General features: G+C 45.9%; 1 protein-coding gene across 1 annotated transcript in view; it reads right to left on the bottom strand.

Annotated features, from left to right (window-relative positions):
• Positions 1 to 11,306: 11,306 nt before the first annotated feature.
• LOC120027973 (zinc finger protein ZIC 4-like) overlaps positions 11,307 to 20,000 on the bottom strand; it is a 15,574-nt gene continuing 6,880 nt past the window's right edge. Inside the window, exon 3 of the mRNA XM_038973070.1 lies at positions 11,307 to 11,713. Coding sequence (XP_038828998.1) covers positions 11,307 to 11,713 — 407 coding nt within the window. The remainder of the gene's footprint in view (positions 11,714 to 20,000) is intronic.

Below are 20,000 nucleotides of genomic sequence, written 5' to 3'. Positions count from 1 at the left end.
AAGTTTGACATGAATTGCATGCGTAACAGGTTTTGGAATGCACATGTGCTGCATAGCGTATTTGACAGCAACATTCCGCATTTACCAGATGTTTTATCTCTGCAAATCCCTGCTGATTAAAGCTAGAAGTGTGCCTATTCTAAAAGCCAAATAGAACAAATATAAAATACTTTTTTTTACCACTAGATATTAATAGAAAATCCTTGCTTATTGAAGACTTTTGGTTGATACTTCTCGCAAAGGCCCTCTCAGATGAATGCAAGGTTAAATCAGACCAATCCCGAGACAAAGACCATGTTTGACAGGAGCTGGCATCAACAATGAAGTCGCTGATTACATCATAACCCAGAACAATACATGGACATCCAGAATTGACTATGGTCATGTGTACAATGAGGGGTAGAACTTGCCACTCTACACACACACACACAAACACACACACAAACACACACACACACGCGCGTAAACACAAACAACTTTGCAGAGTTAATGAACCAACATTTTACCTTAGACTTTTGTAGCAAAACTGGGAGAGCATACAGGCTGAAGAGAGAAGATGATGATTGTAGGAAGATGGTTTAACTGCTGAAATACGTTTTCATAAAGCACTGTACACATCATCATAAAGACCCGTCCCTTTAATGTCATGTTGTGTATTCTCTATTTAGTCTAAATGAAGGTTCTAATACTAAATAGGCTGTCCTTGTGGAAAACCATAGCTGCAAATTAGAGAGGGTAGTGTGGGATCAAAGGCAGGCGGAATAAGCACGGGTCGCCTGCTTCATTCATCCAGCTGCCTGGAGTCTCAAGGCCAACAAACGTATCTTCCTCTGAAAGGGAGTTCCTATTCAATGTGCAGGTGCGAAGAAGTGTTGCACATTCTACCACATTATGCGAAGGTAGTTAGAGCTCCGTGCTCAGACGTACTAACTATGGGGTCTGATTCGCATTGGAGGGAGTCCGCTCATCCATGAAAGTAAAATAACTTCGCGCCTGAAACTGGGGGACGGTGGTAATCCGAACACTTGGGGGCACATTCTGCCGACTTCCGTCATGACTCATCCTTGGCTTTGACTTACTCCACTCTCACAAATTCACAACTTGTTGTTCATTTTTGTCCATGAGTCGACTATGTCGAATGCCCATATTGTTGGGTCACGTTTGTTATTAAAGTGAAATAACATACCCCGAGGGTGTCATCTGAATTGAACCCTACCTTGATAAAGATGCTTATTAAAACACTAGACTCTATTCATATTTGGACAAAGCATTCCGTAGTTTGATGCAGTAGACTTGGATATACTAACAACTAATCTAACACATGCAAGCAGTGTTTGCTTGTTTTTCATCTTAAAACATGACTTTTCGTGATAGAAAAAAAATTATACTCCATTATTCATTATTATGTTTTACTCTGGGAAGCCAAAGTAATTATTTAACTGGAGATAATTGTATCCTACATCCACGTTTTCCCTTTGTGGTGTGGTGAAGTGTCATTTTTTCTCATTTATATTTTGACTTGTTTGGTATTGCACCTGTTTTTGGGTTTAGACTATGAGTTCCGGCCGGGCCACTCCATGTCTGGTCATTATGACATGAAATGGAACGTTGAATGGGTTCCAGAACGGCCCGCGCGCTAATCCCCCCATTAAAATAGCTTTGTTCAATAATACTGGACAGTTTCCGGAAGTCGGATTAACGCCTCCATGATTTTGCAAAGAAATTATATTTCACACTCACACTCACACACAGTCTTAGGACACTTTGGTATGATGCGGAGAGGGCCAGGGACAATACATTAAATTGATACATTTCCTTTTTCTAGCATATTTGCAAAATAATCTTTTTTTTTTTAGGTAATCTGTAATTATTGTAATGCTTATATATTTGAACGAAAATTACCTTTTTTGGCATTGAATTAGGCTTGTGTCTTCAGTCTGGTGTTATTTGAGGTCTTAGACACTGAACTTATACTACCACGTTACAGTTATACCTTAGGCTACATATCTAAACAGACTAACATGCAACATATAGGAACATTCAGAGAAAATAACACAACCGTGTGAGATTCTAATAGAACGTTGCCTTCATGCATTCATGAACGGAGGGTAAGGTATATCTGGTGACTCCTAAGATCAGAGCCTGTACACAGGCCAATGTTTCAACTTTAGGTTCCCTTTGGTCGGGAAGATACATAAAGGTTGTACGTGTTCTAACGTTGGAGGACATGTAGATATTGCTGATGTTTATCTTCAAGACTGCTGTATAATCAGACATACTGGTGGCAAAACACAGGAAGCTCAGCCAGCCGCAGCTCTAACATGTAACACACACACACACACACACGCCATACCACCCCAGTAGTTCCAGAGTCTCCGTTCTTAAAGCTGACGTAACGGTGTTGTCGGTGGATGATCAGAGCATGCTCATTCATTAAATCTCTCTACTAGTGGGGATTAGCTTGGTGATAGGAAGCAAACATGGGATGGATCCTTAACCCTAATGCTTTGTCACACACGAAAAAAGGAGAGTCTGCGTCACACGCACCCTTTGCTCCTCCCTTCAGCAGACCCCACAGCAGACTAAAAACTATAGGTAACAGGGCTTTCAGTTGCGCAGTTCAGGGTCTGTGGAACACCCTTCTAGACACTATTAGGGCTGCAGAGTCTCTGTCCTCTTTAAGACACAGATAAATACCGTGCTGTTCAGGGTCTGTGGAACACCCTTCTAGACACTATTAGGGCTGCAGAGTCTCTGTCCTCTTTAAGACACAGCTTAAAACCGCGCTGTTCAGAAAAGCTTTAAGGACCTCTGATAATTCTGTTCTCATGTTCACGAGATCTGACAACACCTGTATATAGCGTTTATTGTTCTCTTTGTTCTATATTCAGTGTTTTGGATGGTATTTAATATTATAATTATACATAATTAAATTAATTATTGTTACTACTATTATTATTTATTAAGAATACAATTATGATGGTCACACTTCTCCCATCACCCATGGCCCAACCAGCCTTCTCTATCACGCTGTCCATCCAGTCTTCTCCATCACGCTGTCCAACCAGCCTTCTCCATCACGCTGTCCAACCAGCCTTCTCTATCAAGCTGTCCAACCAGCCTTCTCCATCACGCTGTCCAACCAGTCTTCTCATCACGCTGTCCAACCAGCCTTCTCCATCACGCTGTCCAACCAGCCTTCTCCATCACACTGTCCAACCAGCCTTCTCCATCACGCTGTCCAACCAGCCTTCTCCATCACGCTGTCCAACCAGCCTTCTCCATCACGCTGTCCAACCAGTCTTCTCCATCACGCTGTCCAACCAGCCTTCTCATCACACTGTCCAACCAGCCTTCTCCATCACGCTGTCCAACCAGCCTTCTCCATCACACTGTCCAACCAGCCTTCTCCATCACGCTGTCCAACCAGCCTTCTCCATCACACTGTCCAACCTGCCTTCTCATCACGCTGTCCAACCAGCCTTCTCCATCACACTGTCCAACCAGCCTTCTCTATCACGCTGTCCAACCAGCCTTCTCCATCACGCTGTCCAACCAGCCTTCTCCATCACGCTGTCCAACCAGCCTTCTCCATCACCCTGTCCAACCAGCCTTCTCCATCACGCTGTCCAACCAGCCTTCTCATCACGCTGTCCAACCAGCCTTCTCCATCACGCTGTCCAACCAGCCTTCTCTATCACGCTGTCCAACCAGCCTTCTCCATCACGCTGTCCAACCAGCCTTCTCCATCACACTGTCCAACCTGCCTTCTCATCACGCTGTCCAACCAGCCTTCTCATCACGCTGTCCAACCAGCCTTCTCTATCACGCTGTCCAACCAGCCTTCTCATCACGCTGTCCAACCAGCCTTCTCCATCACGCTGTCCAACCAGCCTTCTCCATCACCCTGTCCAACCAGCCTTCTCCATCACGCTGTCCAACCAGCCTTCTCATCACGCTGTCCAACCAGCCTTCTCCATCACGCTGTCCAACCAGCCTTCTCCATCACGCTGTCCAACCAGCCTTCTCCATCACGCTGTCCAACCAGCCTTCTCCATCACCCTGTCCAACCAGCCTTCTCCATCACGCTGTCCAACCAGCCTTCTCCATCACGCTGTCCAACCAGCCTTCCACTCTACAGTGAACACATTTCTAACAGAGAACATTGGGCTCTGGTCAAAAGTAGTGGACTTTGTAGGCAATAGAGTGCCATTTGGAAGAAAACTTTATGTTTACTCAACTGCTGTGATACCCTCACCGAGCTATAACGGGACTGACGGTAAACTGTGATACCCTCACCGAGCTATAACGGGACTGACGGTAAACTGTGATACCCTCACCAAGCTATAACGGGACTGACGGTAAACTGTGATACCCTCACCGAGCTATAACAGGACTGACGGTAAACTGTGATACCCTCACCGAGCTATAACGGGACTGACGGTAAACTGTGATACCCTCACCGAGCTATAACGGGACTGACGGTAAACTGTGATACCCTCACCGAGCTATAACAGGACTGACGGTAAACTGTGATACCCTCACCGAGCTATAACGGGACTGACGGTAAACTGTGATACCCTCACCGAGCTATAACGGGACTGACGGTAAACTGTGATACCCTCACCAAGCTATAACAGGACTGATGGTAAACTGTGATACCGTCACCAAGCTATAACAGGACTGATGGTAAACTGTGATACCCTCACCGAGCTATAACTGGACTGACGGTAAACTGTGATACCCTCACCGAGCTATAACGGGACTGACGGTAAACTGTGATACCCTCACCAAGCTATAACAGGACTGATGGTAAACTGTGATACCGTCACCAAGCTATAACAGGACTGATGGTAAACTGTGATACCCTCACCAAGCTATAACGAGACTGACAGTAAACTGTGATACCGTCACCAAGCTATAACTGGACTGACAGTAAACTGTGATACCCTCACCGAGCTATAACAGGACTGACGGTAAACTGTGATACCGTCACCAAGCTATAACGAGACTGACAGTAAACTGTGACACCCTCACCAAGCTATAACGGGACTGACATAAACGTCCAGTATATGTCAGCTACTATAGACTATAGATACAGTATTATGGATTTTACAAGTCCAGAGTTATGGCAGATCAATGTAACATATGCTTGTAAATGTTGCTCATGCTCTGGGCTTCCCTAGTCTAATGTAAAGACAGACATGTATGAGTTAAATAGTGCTCTGGGCTTCCCTAGTCTAATGTAAAGACAGACATGTATGAGTTAAATACTGCTCTGGGCTTCCCTAGTCTAATGTCAAGACAGACATGTATGAGTTAAATACTGCTCTGGGCTTCCCTAGTCTAATGTAAAGACAGACATGTATGAGTTAAATACTGCTCTGGGCTTCCCTAGTCTAATGTAAAGACAGACATGTATGAGTTAAATAGTGCTCTGGGCTTCCCTAGTCTAATGTAAAGACAGACATGTATGAGTTAAATACTGCTCTGGGCTTCCCTAGTCTAATGTAAAGACAGACATGTATGAGTTAAATAGTGCTCTGGGCTTCCCTAGTCTAATGTAAAGACAGACATGTATGAGTTAAATAGTGCTCTGGGCTTCCCTAGTCTAATGTAAAGACAGACATGTATGAGTTAAATAGTGCTCTGGGCTTCCCTAGTCTAATGTAAAGACAGACATGTATGAGTTAAATACTGCTCTGGGCTTCCCTAGTCTAATGTAAAGACAGACATGTATGAGTTAAATACTGCTCTGGGCTTCCCTAGTCTAATGTAAAGACAGACATGTATGAGTTAAATACCTGCTCTGGGCTTCCCTAGTCTAATATAATAACAGACATGTATGAGTTAAATACCTGCTCTGGGCTTCCCTAGTCTAATATAATAACAGACATGTAGGCTATAATGTATGAATTAAGTCGTTTGTTCAACTAAATATTATTTACGTTTTATGAAGTTGGAGCTAAATTTGGGACACCAATTGTGTTTTTGCTCAGGTAACACTTGGACCGAAAAGTTCAGTACACAAAAAAAGGCTGTGGAACCAGTTACTTTATAATAATTAATTGAAACAACTAGATTTGTGGGTCTTTTTAATTTTTTACAGCGACAAGTAGCCGATTGGTTAGAACGTTAGGTCAGTAATTGGAAGGTTGACGGATCGAGTCCCCGTGCTGACAAGGTAAAACATCTAACGTCATTCTCCTGAACAAGGCAGTTAATCCAAGGAAGGCAGTCATTGTAAATACGACTTTGTTCTTAACTGACTTGCGGAGTTCAATTAAAAATATTATACTTTTTTTTATACCATTCCGTCGTCAGTCCTTGTTTCATCTTTGACGGCTGGAACTAAAAGATTTGGACGGTGCAACAAAGATGGGTCGAACACATCCGAGTCAAAGAAGTCTTTCCGTGTTATCTACGTCTTTGGAAGAATGGTAGAATCACTCAGATATTATGTCCTGCTTCAAAGACTGTTGGCTTCAATTGAGACTGAACTATATTGTAACCAATTCAGGCACAAGAGCTAATGCCAAGGAGAGAGGAATCCACCGTTTGGTTATTTGTTGTAGTGCTAATTATTTATGATTTTATGTGGGGCACTTGGACAGAGTAAATACAAGCACCAAATGAACAAACATCTAAACGTATCAGACAGTGGGGACTTCCGCCTTGTTCCTGCCTCAGAATGGCTTATGTTCTGCAGCAGGTTCTGCAAACTCTCAGCCTCTTTACGACAAAATATGCCTCAGATCCTCGTAAAATAATTTATGTGCATGTCTTAATTAGTGCATAACAGTGCCCGGTGTATGTTTGAAATTATGGAATAAATGAAGACAAAAACCCGTTGATAGGCTATTATTGTATATTATTGTATATTATTGTATATTATTGCATATTATTGTATATTTTTGTATATTTTGAAATACGAGGAATTTTCATGTTATTAGAAGCATAATGCTATTGCGTGTTAGCTAGCCTAAACGCCCATGTGCACTACAATTAGCTCAGTCACATAGGAAACTTCACCTATGTGGAGATCTCTAAAACCACTGTTAACATGGTCGTGTCCATTCCCCTCAACACCAAACACCTAGCTTATACGCTGCTCTTCTTAAAGAACGCAGAACCCAGTAAACGCAGTCTTCAGTTCACAGAACCCAGTAAGCGCAGTCTTCAGTTCACAGAACCCAGTAAGCGCAGTCTTCAGATCACAGAACCCAGTAAGCGCAGTCTTCAGATCACAGAACCCAGTAAGCGCAGTCTTCAGATCACAGAACCCAGTAAGCGCAGTCTTCAGATCACAGAACCCAGTAAGCGCAGTCTTCAGTTCACAGAACCCAGTAAGCGCAGTCTTCAGTTCACAGAACCCAGTAAGCGCAGTCTTCAGTTCACAGAACCCAGTAAACGCAGTCTTCAGATCACAGAACCCCCAGTAAGCGCAGTCTTCAGTTCACAGAACCCAGTAAGCGCAGTCTTCAGATCACAGAACCCAGTAAACGCAGTCTTCAGATCACAGAACCCAGTAAGCGCAGTCTTCAGTTCACAGAACCCAGTAAGCGCAGTCTTCAGTTCACAGAACCCAGTAAGCGCAGTCTTCAGTTCACAGAACCCAGTAAGCGCAGTCTTCAGTTCACAGAACCCAGTAAGCGCAGTCTTCAGTTCACAGAACCCAGTAAGCGCAGTCTTCAGATCACAGAACCCACAGTAAGCGCAGTCTTCAGTTCACAGAACCCAGTAAGCGCAGTCTTCAGATCACAGAACCCAGTAAGCGCAGTCTTCAGTTCACAGAACCCAGTAAGCGCAGTCTTCAGATCACAGAACCCACAGTAAGCGCAGTCTTCAGTTCACAGAACCCAGTAAGCGCAGTCTTCAGATCACAGAACCCAGTAAGCGCAGTCTTCAGATCACAGAACCCAGTAAGCGCAGTCTTCAGATCACAGAACCCAGTAAGCGCAGTCTTCAGATCACAGAACCCAGTAAGCGCAGTCTTCAGTTCACAGAACCCAGTAAGCGCAGTCTTCAGATCACAGAACCCAGTAAGCGCAGTCTTCAGTTCACAGAACCCAGTAAGCGCAGTCTTCAGTTCACAGAACCCAGTAAGCGCAGTCTTCAGATCACAGAACCCAGTAAGCACAGTCTTCAGATCACAGAACCCAGTAAGCGCAGTCTTCAGTTCACAGAACCCAGTAAGCGCAGTCTTCAGTTCACAGAACCCAGTAAGCGCAGTCTTCAGTTCACAGAACCCAGTAAGCGCAGTCTTCAGTTCACAGAACCCAGTAAGCGCAGTCTTCAGATCACAGAACCCAGTAAGCGCAGTCTTCAGTTCACAGAACCCAGTAAGCGCAGTCTTCAGTTCACAGAACCCAGTAAGCGCAGTCTTCAGATCACAGAACCCAGTAAGCGCAGTCTTCAGATCACAGAACCCAGTAAGCGCAGTCTTCAGTTCACAGAACCCAGTAAGCGCAGTCTTCAGATCACAGAACCCAGTAAGCGCAGTCTTCAGTTCACAGAACCCAGTAAGCGCAGTCTTCAGATCACAGAACCCAGTAAGCGCAGTCTTCAGATCACAGAACCCAGTAAGCGCAGTCTTCAGTTCACAGAACCCAGTAAGCGCAGTCTTCAGATCACAGAACCCAGTAAGCGCAGTCTTCAGATCACAGAACCCAGTAAGCGCAGTCTTCAGTTCACAGAACCCAGTAAGCGCAGTCTTCAGATCACAGAACCCAGTAAGCGCAGTCTTCAGATCACAGAACCCAGTAAGCGCAGTCTTCAGTTCACAGAACCCAGTAAGCGCAGTCTTCAGATCACAGAACCCAGTAAGCGCAGTCTTCAGTTCACAGAACCCAGTAAGCGCAGTCTTCAGTTCACAGAACCCAGTAAGCGCAGTCTTCAGTTCACAGAACCCAGTAAGCGCAGTCTTCAGTTCACAGAACCCAGTAAGCGCAGTCTTCAGATCACAGAACCCAGTAAGCGCAGTCTTCAGATCACAGAACCCAGTAAGCGCAGTCTTCAGTTCACAGAACCCAGTAAGCGCAGTCTTCAGTTCACAGAACCCAGTAAGCGCAGTCTTCAGATCACAGAACCCAGTAAGCGCAGTCTTCAGATCACAGAACCCAGTAAGCGCAGTCTTCAGATCACAGAACCCAGTAAGCGCAGTCTTCAGATCACAGAACCCAGTAAGCGCAGTCTTCAGAACGCAGAACCCAGTAAGCGCAGTCTTCAGATCACAGAACCCAGTAAGCGCAGTCTTCAGATCACAGAACCCAGTAAGCGCAGTCTTCAGATCACAGAACCCAGTAAGCGCAGTCTTCAGTTCACAGAACCCAGTAAGCGCAGTCTTCAGATCACAGAACCCAGTAAGCGCAGTCTTCAGATCACAGAACCCAGTAAGCGCAGTCTTCAGATCACAGAACCCAGTAAGCGCAGTCTTCAGATCACAGAACCCAGTAAGCGCAGTCTTCAGAACGCAGAACCCACAGTAAGTTCACAGGACGCATCCAAGCAGCTTTGCAATGCAAGTCTATTATTGTGAGAATACGTGCGTAATTCTATCGGCTTCTCTTTTGATAGTTGTAAAAATATAGCAAAAGAACATTTTCTCTTTATATTGAATAGAAAGAACATAGATTACCGTTTCCTACCCCATGGGTAGCAAATATTACATTCTTTTGAAGAGGCGCTGAAGTCCTCAGACTTGGCCCCATATTATTCGAGTTTGACTCGGCTATTGCTATAGAAATCTTAATTCACCGTGAGGACTCACCGTCATGAAGAAATGGCTCTTTGTGTTAAAAGATCTTTGAAGTCTGGATGAGAATATACGAGCCTTTCATCAAACCCTGCCCACATCTCCCCTGCAGAAAACCACACTTTATCTAAGAGAAAAATAGATCCCACACAAATAAGACATGGACATGACCAGTGAAGAATATTTTCACAAAATAAAATCTGGATTTTCTTTTAAAGAAGTGCTTTGTGATTTTCCGGTGTTTAGGGATGAAGTTTAGAGTAAAAACTAAAAGTAAACTAATGTTAAATACAACACCGAGGACAATGGCTTCTTTTCAAAGTGTCTTTATGGTTTTTTCGCACGTTGGCAAGAGGTTTAAACCAGTTGAACATTACAGCAAAATAAAAACATTTAACATTGTTCAAAACGAAACAAAAAAATCTAAAAGTGTCTGTTGTCCAATATGGGTCCAAACATGTTCTCGACCTTTATGCCGGGCTCTGTTATAGATGGTACATGAGATTAAATAAGCCACGAATGGCAGTAAGGCTCGCTGTTGAATATAGTGAAAGAAACGTGTTTGGTCTCACGGCTCCTTTAAAAAAAGACTGTTGTTATTAGTCTCTGCTGTCTTGTTTTACATGAGTACAGCATGTGAGATTCAAGGCGTTTTAGAGCGCCCTGTCATGTATTGGTTAACAGTACCCTGATAGTATACGCATTAGAATAAACTCGTTATTTTATGTCTATATCAATATTAAAAAGTCAAGGCCCAGAAAAGGATAATTTAATTTAATCATACACGATTTATTCAAAATACTGACAAATTACAAGGCAGTTTGGTACATATTTCGAGTGTATTTTCTCGATAGGATCACGTTTTCATAAAAAATGCATTACTAACAAATATTGACGAGAATTACAAAATCACAAAATGCCCACGTTGACCAAACATTTATGAATTGAATGTAATAATATCAAATAGACGATATGAAAACGACCAATCAATAGAATAGAACATCAGAAATGGAGACAATATGTCTTGCATGAAACTCCAAACGTTTCAATTATTTAATTTATACAAATAAGTGTAGCAAACAAAAAAAAATTGCTGAAATACCAAAGCTTACAAAATGACTATTACCACCTACACATCGAAACGTATCAATTTACAAATGTACATTTAATTTTTTTTTATATTGAAACACTTTGGTTCGATAATACAAAAATGCTCATGTCAGATTCAAAAAATAAATTAAAAAGATATTGAAGTCAAAACTCGATTTACAAAATAATACAGCAAGATACATGCGTACAATAACCGGGTACGATAATAATACATTTTTTTCCAAACACATTGGGATAGAAGAGAGCTATCACGAGATACATTTGGCAGTGTCTTATTTGTCCGATATGCCAGACAGTACATTGAATGATTTGGGCCTTAGAAAACAGACCTTTTCTATGTGTTAATTTTGTAAGTTCGCGGGTATGTTAGAAAATATCTTTAATATCTTATAATAATTTTCTGGGCCAGTTTTGTTTAAAACGCGTCCCTTGGCTCTGGGTGTCAGGGCGTCTCATCCCCGGGATCAGGGCTGGGGGAGCCGCTGGGAGGTGTCTGAGTACCGCTCGCACCAGAACTATGACAGACGTACCACTCACTTAAATTGGCGGGTTGAGACGAGGGTGCTGGTTCTGAGAGCGACGAGGCCCCTGGCTCTCGGCCTAAGTCCGATGATGGGGACACTAATGACGGAGTTGAAGACTCGTAGCCAGAACTTGGTGGTGGAGACTTGCAGTGCACTTTCATGTGTTTTCTGAGAGAGCTGGGGTGTGTGTAGGATTTGTCACAGCCTCTCACTTTGCAGTTGTACGGCTTATCGCTGGTGTGCACGTGGGAGTGCTTCTTCCGGTCACTGCTGTTGGCGAAACGTCGGTCGCAGCCGTCAAACTCACATTTGAAGGGCTTCTCACCTGAAATAAGTGAACAAAAGTTAGGCTTCAGAAAACCCAAAAGCATAAATCAAAACAGCTGCTTTATTTTGGGGTTGGTGATGCATGGCCACATGTGACATGAGTTATGTCAAATAAAACTATATTGGCCTTTAGTGTATTGCCTATTGTACTTGACCCAATGAAGAGCTGAGTTCCTTTAGGACAGCCCAATGAACCAGCTGAGATCCTTTAGGACAGCCCGTTGAACCAGCTGAGTTCCTTTAGGACAGCCCAGTGAACCAGCTGAGTTCCTTTAGGACAGCCCAATGAACCAGCTGAGTTCCTTTAGGACAGCCCGTTGAACCAGCTGAGTTCCTTTAGGACAGCCCAATGAACCAGCTGAGTTCCTTTAGGACAGCCCGTTGAACCAGCTGAGTTCCTTTAGGACAGCCCAATGAACCAGCTGAGGTCCTTTAGGACAGCCCAATGAACCAGCTGAGTTCCATTAGGACAGCCCAATGAACCAGCTGAGTTCCTTTAGGACAGCCCAGTGAACCAGCTGAGTTCCTTTAGGACAGCCCAATGAACCAGCTGAGTTCCTTTAGGACAGCCCGATGAACCAGCTGAGTTCCTTTAGGACAGCCCAATGAACCAGCTGAGTTCATTTAAGACAGCCCAATGAACCAGCTGAGTTCCTTTAGGACAGCCCAATGAACCAGCTGAGTTCCTTTAGGACAGACCCAATGAACCAGCTGAGTTCCTTTAGGACAGCCCGTTGAACCAGCTGAGTTCCTTTAGGACAGCCCGTTGAACCAGCTGAGTTCCTTTAGGACAGCCCAATGAACCAGCTGAGGTCCTTTAGGACAGCCCAATGAACCAGCTGAGTTCCATTAGGACAGCCCAATGAACCAGCTGAGTTCCTTTAGGACAGCCCAGTGAACCAGCTGAGTTCCTTTAGGACAGCCCAATGAACCAGCTGAGTTCCTTTAGGACAGCCCGATGAACCAGCTGAGTTCCTTTAGGACAGCCCAATGAACCAGCTGAGTTCATTTAAGACAGCCCAATGAACCAGCTGAGTTCCTTTAGGACAGCCCAATGAACCAGCTGAGTTCCTTTAGGACAGACCCAATGAACCAGCTGAGTTCCTTTAGGACAGCCCAATGAACCAGCTGAGTTCCTTTAGGACAGCCCGTTGAACCAGCTGAGTTCCTTTAGGACAGCCCAATGAACCAGCTGAGTTCCTTTAGGACAGCCCAATGAACCAGCTGAGTTCCTTTAGGACAGCCCAATGAACCAGCTGAGTTCCTTTAGGACAGCCCAATGAACCAGCTGAGTTCCTTTAGGACAGGCCAAAATAAACAGCTGAGTTCCTTTAGGACAGCCCAATGAACCAACGGAGTTCCTTTAGGACAGCCCAGTGAACCAGCTGAGTTCCTTTAAGACAGCCCAATGAACCAGCTGAGTTCCTTTAGGACAGCCCAATGAACCAACTGAGTTCCTTTAGGACAGCCCAATGAACCAGCTGAGGTCCTTTAGGACAGCCCAATGAACCAGCTGAGGTCCTTTAGGACAGACCCAATGAACCAGCTGAGGTCCTTTAGGACAGACCCAATGAACCAGCTGAGGTCCTTTAGGACAGCCCAATGAACCAGCTGAGTTCCTTTAGGACAGACCCAATGAACCAGCTGAGGTCCTTTAGGACAGCCCAATGAACCAGCTGAGTTCCTTTAGGACAGACCCAATGAACCAGCTGAGGTCCTTTAGGACAGTCCAATGAACCAGCTGAGTTCCTTTAGGACAGACCCAATGAACCAGCTGAATTCCTTTAGGACAGACCCAATGAACCAGCTGAGGTCCTTTAGGACAGACCCAATGAACCAGCTGAATTCCTTTAGGACAGACCCAATGAACCAGCTGAGGTCCTTTAGGACAGACCCAATGAACCAGCTGAATTCCTTTAGGACAGACCCAATGAACCAGCTGAGTTCCTTTAGGACAGACCCAATGAACCAGCTGAGGTCCTTTAGGACAGCCCAATGAACCAGCTGAGGTCCTTTAGGACAGCCCAATGAACCAGCTGAGGTCCTTTAGGACAGCCCAATGAACCAGCTGAGTTCCTTTAGGACAGACCCAATGAACCAGCTGAGGTCCTTTAGGACAGCCCAATGAACCAGCTGAGTTCCTTTAGGACAGCCCAATGAACCAGCTGAGTTCCTTTAGGACAGCCCAATGAACAAGCTGAGTTCCTTTACGACAGACCCAATGAACAAGCTGAGTTCCTTTAGGACAGACCCAATGAACCAGCTGAGTTCCTTTAGGACAGACCCAATGAACCAGCTGAGGTCCTTTAGGACAGCCCAATGAACCAGCTGAGTTCCTTTAGGACAGGCCAAAATAAACAGCTGAGTTCCTTTAGGACAGCCCCAATGAACCAGCTGAGTTCCTTTAGGACAGACCCAATGAACCAGCTGAGTTCCTTTAGGACAGCCCAAAATAAACAGCTGAGTTCCTTTAGGACAGCCCAATGAACCAACTGAGTTCCTTTAGGACAGCCCGTTGAACCAGCTGAGGTCCTTTAGGACAGCCCGTTGAACCAACTGAGTTCCTTTAGGACAGCCCAATGAACCAACTGAGTTCCTTTAGGACAGCCCAATGAACCAGCTGAGTTCCTTTAGGACAGCCCGTTGAACCAGCTGAGTTCCTTTAGGACAGCCCGATGAACCAGCTGAGTTCCTTTAGGACAGCCCAATGAACCAGCTGAGTTCCTTTAGGACAGCCCGTTGAACCAGCTGAGGTCCTTTAGGACAGCCCAATGAACCAGCTGAGTTCCTTTAGGACAGCCCGATGAACCAGCTGAGTTCCTTTAGGACAGCCCAATGAACCAGCTGAGTTCCTTTAGGACAGCCCAATGAACCAACTGAGTTCCTTTAGGACAGCCCAATGAACCAGCTGAGTTCCTTTAGGACAGCCCAATGAACCAGCTGAGTTCCTTTAGGACAGCCCAATGAACCAGCTGAGTTCCTTTAGGACAGCCCGTTGAACCAGCTGAGTTCCTTTAGGACAGCCCAATGAACCAGCTGAGTTCCTTTAGGACAGCCCGTTGAACCAGCTGAGTTCCTTTAGGACAGCCCGTTGAACCAGCTGAGTTCCTTTAGGACAGCCCGTTGAACCAGCTGAGTTCCTTTAGGACAGCCCAATGAACCAGCTGAGTTCCTTTAGGACAGCCCAATGAACCAGCTGAGGTCCTTTAGGACAGCCCGTTGAACCAGCTGAGTTCCTTTAGGACAGCCCGTTGAACAAGCTGAGTTCCTTTAGGACAGCCCGTTGAACCAGCTGAGTTCCTTTAGGACAGCCCGTTGAACCAGCTGAGTTCCTTTAGGACAGCCCAATGAACCAGCTGAGTTCCTTTAGGACAGCCCGATGAACCAGCTGAGTTCCTTTAGGACAGCCCGTTGAACCAGCTGAGTTCCTTTAGGACAGGCCAAAATAAACAGCTGAGTTCCTTTAGGACAGCCCAATGAACCAGCTGAGTTCCTTTAGGACAGCCCAATGAACCAACTGAGTTCCTTTAGGACAGCCCGTTGAACCAGCTGAGTTCCTTTAGGACAGCCCGTTGAACCAGCTGAGGTCCTTTAGGACAGCATACTGTTAGTTCCATTTGAAACATGTTTTTATTGATGATCATCTACAGGATTTGAATTGGTTGCAAATGGAACTTCTATTTCCCTATGAAACAAACTCTGTTAAAGCTAAACAAGTAGTTATGGCCCTACTTGAAATCTAGCCTCCTATTTCTATATTGGCCATTTGAACCATGCAACTAAGGGAGGAAATGAATGTAAATAAAACAACATTTGACTTGATTATCCTGTAATATCTAGCCCTTAGGACATGTAGCCTATACAGCATGATCTGGCAAAAACATAACGGTTGAACTAATTACTTTGAAATCCTACTATGCTGATTCCTCTAATGCAAGGCCATGTAGTCAGGCAGCTATAGGCATAGCAAGAGAGAATATATAATTGCTCTATTCTAATTACACGGGCACGTTGAATATCAATTTGACCTTCAGCTGTTGGACTGAGAGGCAATCAGGGATATTAGTGTAGTACACGAACACGTCTCGGGAACACACCCCAGGGAAAACCCAGTCATAACCACAGACCCGGGTAGGTTTTAAACACGATACCCTGGACCAGGGGCCTTGGGAGTCAACACATGCACAAATCATTTAACAGATTTCTACTTAAGTAAATGTGAGCAAATGATATGAATAATACATGCGGAGGCATGAATGGATTCAGCATAAAGCAGTCAGAGTCATATTAGGGGCTGTTCTGACGCATCGTTTTCAAAGGCCTTAAGGAAGGCTTCTTATTTAGGTCGAAACGTCCGTTTTGAAAAGGGAAAATGTTGTACATTGAAATCAGAACAGTAAACTCATCACACATATCCAGCTGGTAGGGAATTAGACAGACTGGAGAAGTGGGTCAGTGCTCCAGCTAACCCTACCGGTTACACTGTTACAGCCCCCTTACAGCCTGCTGCAAAGACAACCGGTTACACTGTTACAGCCCCCTTACAGCCTGCTGCAAACCCTACCGGTTACAATGTTACAGCCCCCTTCCAGCCTGCTGCAAAGCCTACCGGTTACACTGTTACAGCCCCCTTACAGCCTGCTGCAAACCCTACCGGTTACACTGTTACAGCCCCCTTACAGCCTGCTGCAAACCCTACCGGTTACACTGTTACAGCCCCCTTACAGCCTGCTGCAAACCCTACTGGTTACACTGTTACAGCCCCCTTCCAGCCTGCTGCAAAGCCTACTGGTTACACTGTTACAGCCCCCTTACAGCCTGCTGCAAACCCTACCGGTTACACTGTTACATCCCCCTTACAGCCTGCTGCAAACCCTACTGGTTACACTGTTACAGCCCCCTTACAGCCTGCTGCAAACCCTACTGGTTACACTGTTACAACCCCCTTACAGCCTGCTGCTAACCCTACCGGTTACACTGTTACAGCCCCCTTACAGCCTGCTGCAAACCCTACTGGTTACACTGTTACAGCCCCTTTACAGCCTGCTGCAAACCCTACTGGTTACACTGTTACAACCCCCTTACAGCCTGCTGCAAACCCTACTGGTTACACTGTTACAGCCCCCTTACAGCCTGCTGCAAAGCCTACTGGTTACACTGTTACAACCCCCTTACAGCCTGCTGCAAACCCTACTGGTTACACTGTTACAGCCCCCTTACAGCCTGCTGCAAACCCTACTGGTTACACTGTTACAACCCCCTTACAGCCTGCTGCTAACCCTACCGGTTACACTGTTACAGCCCCCTTACAGCCTGCTGCAAACCCTACTGGTTACACTGTTACAACCCCCTTACAGCCTGCTGCAAACCCTACTGGTTACACTGTTACAGCCCCCTTCCAGCCTGCTGCAAACCCTACCGGTTACACTGTTACAGCCCCCTTACAGCCTGCTGCAAAGCCTACTGGTTACACTGTTACAGCCCCCTTACAGCCTGCTGCAAAGCCTACCGGTTACACTGTTACAGCCCCCTTACAGCCTGCTGCAAACCCTACTGGTTACACTGTTACAGCCCCCTTACAGCCTGCTGCAAAGCCTACCGGTTACACTGTTACAGCCCCCTTCCAGCCTGCTGCAAAGCCTACTGGTTACACTGTTACAGCCCCCTTACAGCCTGCTGCAAAGCCTACTGGTTACACTGTTACAGCCCCCTTCCAGCCTGCTGCAAAGCCTACCGGTTACACTGTTACAGCCCCCTTACAGCCTGCTGCAAACCCTACTGGTTACACTGTTACAGCCCCCTTACAGCCTGCTGCAAACCCTACTGGTTACACTGTTACAGCCCCCTTCCAGCCTGCTGCAAACCCTACCGGTTACACTGTTACAGCCCCCTTACAGCCTGCTGCAAAGCCTACTGGTTACACTGTTACAGCCCCCTTACAGCCTGCTGCAAAGCCTACCGGTTACACTGTTACAGCCCCCTTACAGCCTGCTGCAAACCCTACTGGTTACACTGTTACAGCCCCCTTACAGCCTGCTGCAAAGCCTACCGGTTACACTGTTACAGCCCCCTTCCAGCCTGCTGCAAAGCCTACTGGTTACACTGTTACAGCCCCCTTACAGCCTGCTGCAAAGCCTACTGGTTACACTGTTACAGCCCCCTTCCAGCCTGCTGCAAAGCCTACCGGTTACACTGTTACAGCCCCCTTACAGCCTGCTGCAAACCCTACTGGTTACACTGTTACAGCCCCCTTACAGCCTGCTGCAAACCCTACTGGTTACACTGTTACAGCCCCCTTCCAGCCTGCTGCAAAGCCTACTGGTTACACTGTTACAGCCCCCTTACAGCCTGCTGCAAACCCTACTGGTTACACCGTTACAGCCCCCTTCCAGCCTGCTGCAAAGCCTACTGGTTACACTGTTACAGCCCCCTTACAGCCTGCTGCAAACCCTACTGGTTACACTGTTACAGCCCCCTTACAGCCTGCTGCAAACCCTACTGGTTACACTGTTACAGCCCCCTTCCAGCCTGCTGCAAAGCCTACTGGTTACACTATTACAGCCCCCTTACAGCCTGCTGCAAAGCCTACCGGTTACACTGTTACAGCCCCCTTACAGCCTGCTGCAAAGCCTACTGGTTACACTGTTACAGCCCCCTTACAGCCTGCTGCAAACCCTACTGGTTACACTGTTACAGCCCCCTTACAGCCTGCTGCAAACCCTACTGGTTACACTGTTACAGCCCCCTTCCAGCCTGCTGCAAAGCCTACTGGTTACACTGTTACAGCCCCCTTACAGCCTGCTGCAAAGCCTACTGGTTACACTGTTACAGCCCCCTTACAGCCTGCTGCAAACCCTACTGGTTACACTGTTACAGCCCCCTTACAGCCTGCTGCAAACCCTACTGGTTACACTGTTACAGCCCCCTTCCAGCCTGCTGCAAACCCTACTGGTTACACTATTACAGCCCCCTTACAGCCTGCTGCAAACCCTACTGGTTACACTGTTACAGCCCCCTTACAGCCTGCTGCAAACCCTACTGGTTACACTGTTACAGCCCCCTTCCAGCCTGCTGCAAAGCCTACCGGTTACACTGTTACAGCCCCCTTCCAGCCTGCTGCAAAGCCTACTGGTTACACTGTTACAGCCCCCTTACAGCCTGCTGCAAACCCTACTGGTTACACCGTTACAGCCCCCTTACAGCCTGCTGCAAACCCTACCGGTTACACTGTTACAGCCCCCTTACAGCCTGCTGCAAAGCCTACCGGTTACAATGTTACAGCCCCCTTACAGCCTGCTGCAAAGCCTACCGGTTACACTGTTACATCCCCCTTACAGCCTGCTGCAAAGCCTACCGGTTACACTGTTACAGTCCCCTTACAGCCTGCTGCAAACCCTACTGGTTACACTGTTACAGCCCCCTTACAGCCTGCTGCAAACCCTACTGGTTACACTGTTACAGCCCCCTTACAGCCTGCTGCAAACCCTACTGGTTACACTGTTACAGCCCCCTTACAGCCTGCTGCAAACCCTACCGGTTACACTGTTACATCCCCCTTACAGCCTGCTGCAAACCCTACCGGTTACACTGTTACAGCCCCCCTTATAACCTACTACTACTACTAATAACACTACTTAAACTACAGCTTCTACTATTACCAATACTACAACTACTACTACTCAAACTACTACTACAACTACTACAACAACTACAACTACCACTGCTGCTACTACTACTACTACTGCCATCAACACCACCACAACTACTACTACTACTAGTACTACAACTACTACTACCACCACTACTACTACTAAAACTATTACTACTACTACTACTGCTAATATGAATATTACTTCTAGAACTAATACTGCTGCTACTACTAATACTACAACTACTGCCACTACTACTACTACTAGAACTACTACTACTACTACCACCACAACTACTACTACTACTATTACTGCCACTACTACTACTAGAACTACTACTACTACTACCACTACTACTACTACTAGAACTACCACTACTACTAACACAACTACTACTATTACAACTATTGCCACTACCACCACCATCAATATCACCACCACCACCACTACCACAACTACTACTGCTAATGCTACTACTACTACTACTACTACTACTACTACTGCTACTACTACTACTACTACTGCTAGTACTTTTACTACCACTACTACTACTACTACTGCTACTCCTACTACTACTGCTACTCCTACTACTACTACTACTACTACTACTACTACTACTACTACTGCTGCTACTAC

Source organism: Salvelinus namaycush, chromosome 33 (genome assembly GCF_016432855.1).
Source record: "Salvelinus namaycush isolate Seneca chromosome 33, SaNama_1.0, whole genome shotgun sequence".
NCBI classification, from domain to species: domain Eukaryota; kingdom Metazoa; phylum Chordata; class Actinopteri; order Salmoniformes; family Salmonidae; genus Salvelinus; species Salvelinus namaycush.
The sequence above is the reverse complement of the archived record's forward strand: the minus strand, read 5'-3'. Positions and strand labels throughout refer to the sequence as shown.